This window comes from Triticum aestivum, chromosome 1B (genome assembly GCF_018294505.1).
Source record: "Triticum aestivum cultivar Chinese Spring chromosome 1B, IWGSC CS RefSeq v2.1, whole genome shotgun sequence".
Lineage (NCBI taxonomy): Eukaryota > Viridiplantae > Streptophyta > Magnoliopsida > Poales > Poaceae > Triticum > Triticum aestivum.
The window spans coordinates 185,974,884-185,976,873 of record NC_057795.1 but is presented as its reverse complement, the minus strand read 5'-3'; the positions used below and the strand labels follow the sequence as shown (position 1 = coordinate 185,976,873).

Genomic DNA, 1,990 nt, shown 5'->3' with positions numbered 1-1,990 from the left:
AAATAGTGTGATAACATGCATCTCACTTCCTATAAAGAAAAAAAATGTCAATGAGTCACGTGATACCAATTTTTTTATTGGGTCTAGGCTAATGCTTCCTCCGTTTAAAATAAGTGTCTAATGTATTAACTTTTGTACAAAGTTATACTAGAGTTGAGATACAGATGGAGTATATATTTTTTTTGATATATGAATGATTGCTTCCTATCCTAGGAATCCATTCCCACGAACCAAAGGGTTCAAAGGAATTTTCCTACAAAATTCATATCCTGCAAAATTTATGCGAACAAAAGAAGAGGCCTAACGGTTGACGGTAAAGATAACCAGTGATCCAAGACCAGAAATTGTACTAGTAAGCAACCAATTCCATCGCACGTCATCACATTTCTCATTCACTTACACATCATCAGATAAAAAAAAACTCATGTCATGACAATTGTTAATAAACAAGTATGGAATATGATACACCAAACACTCTACCATTCTTCCTACAGACCGAGCCGGTCTATACAGGCCCGGCCCTGACCCAGCCCGTAAAAAAACCACCGGGCCTTCGTGTGAGCTCAGTCGGACATGTCGTGCTCGTTCCAGCACAGCAGCATCGAGACACACCGCCGGAGGATGTACAGCCTCGTCCTCTGCTGCTTCAGAACAGCATGGCACCGGGACCGGAGCCCGCCGATGCCACTGCAGGCGGCCTGTTTCCTCCGGCGCTGCAGCTGCGGTTGGGACCGCGCGCTGTCGTCGTTGGCCTCAGCCGGCGCTGAGAGGTGGTGATACGCCGAGCAGACGGACACCAAAGCTGAAGCGGCTAGCTCCATGATTGCGATTTCGAAGGAGAAAACGAGCTTGTCGCGGGAGAAACAACTGTAGCAGCAGCAGAGCAGAGGATAGCGTGGTGTGGCGAACCTGGGGAGGGGCCTGTGTTTTATATGGCCCGAGCCGAACCCACACGATTACGACGGCTCGTTATTGTAAGCCGACATTGATAGGTGTAATGACGGTTCTACCCTCGGTTTAGTTTCTCTATAATCCGTCCAGCCCCCTAACCAACGGATTGAGAACACTAGACGGACTTGTTTGTTCTTCTTGGTGTTGTTTAAGTATGATTTGTAGAGGATTGGTGCAATTCACAATATATTCATCGGGTGCGTATGCACGTATATATATAGGTATAAAGGGAGTCTAGACCTCAACTACTACCTTCGTACGGGTTTTTAAGTCCCCCCGACCGAATCGCATGGACCAAGACGTGATGTGCTGTAACTGCGCAAAAATATTCAAGCAGAGCGAGAGACCAATGAGCTTCGCCTACAGTTACTGCATGCATCAGAGAGCTTTGGTTTTCTCTCACACGCGTGCATGCAGCCCAGAAGTAGTACTTTCTCTCTCCCTTGATTACTCGCTGGCTCTCCCTTGCATGCATGCAGCACATGATTACTCCCTCTCTCTCCCTTGCATGCAGCGCATCATTTTAATTTTTGCATGACGCTCGAGGCAGCGGCCTTGTAAACATGGTACGGGCGTTCGGTGCTGAGGGGACCTAAAAACCCGGACGGAGGTAGTATACAAGGAAGGAGGTAGACTTGTTGTACAAGAAACACACATGCAATATACATCTCAACACCCCCCCCCCCCCCCCCCCGCAGTCGAAGCGTCGCTACGGCCGACACAAAGGCTGGATCGAAACTCCTCGAAAGGGGCCGTAGGCAACCCCTTGGTCACGATGTCCGCAAACTGTTGGGAAGTAGGGACGTGAAGAACGCGAACATGACCAAGAGCTACCTGTTCCCGAACAAAATGAATATCCAGCTCAATGTGCTTGGTGCAACGATGATGAACCGGGTTGGCGGAGAGGTAAACCGCGGAGACATTATCGTAGTAGACAATCGTGGCCTTGTCGACAGGACAAGAGAGCTCATGAAGAAGTTGACGAAGCCAGGAGCACTCTGCACCAACATTAGCCACCGCTCGATATTCTGCCTCAGCG

General features: G+C 48.8%; 1 protein-coding gene across 1 annotated transcript; it reads right to left on the bottom strand.

Annotated features, from left to right (window-relative positions):
* Positions 1-337: 337 nt before the first annotated feature.
* LOC123089275 (small polypeptide DEVIL 16-like) lies at positions 338-1,115 on the bottom strand. The gene has a single exon (XM_044510995.1). It carries the CDS (start codon positions 819-821, stop codon positions 564-566), a length of 258 nt encoding a protein of 85 aa, XP_044366930.1. The 5' UTR covers positions 822-1,115; the 3' UTR covers positions 338-563.
* Positions 1,116-1,990: the final 875 nt, after the last annotated feature.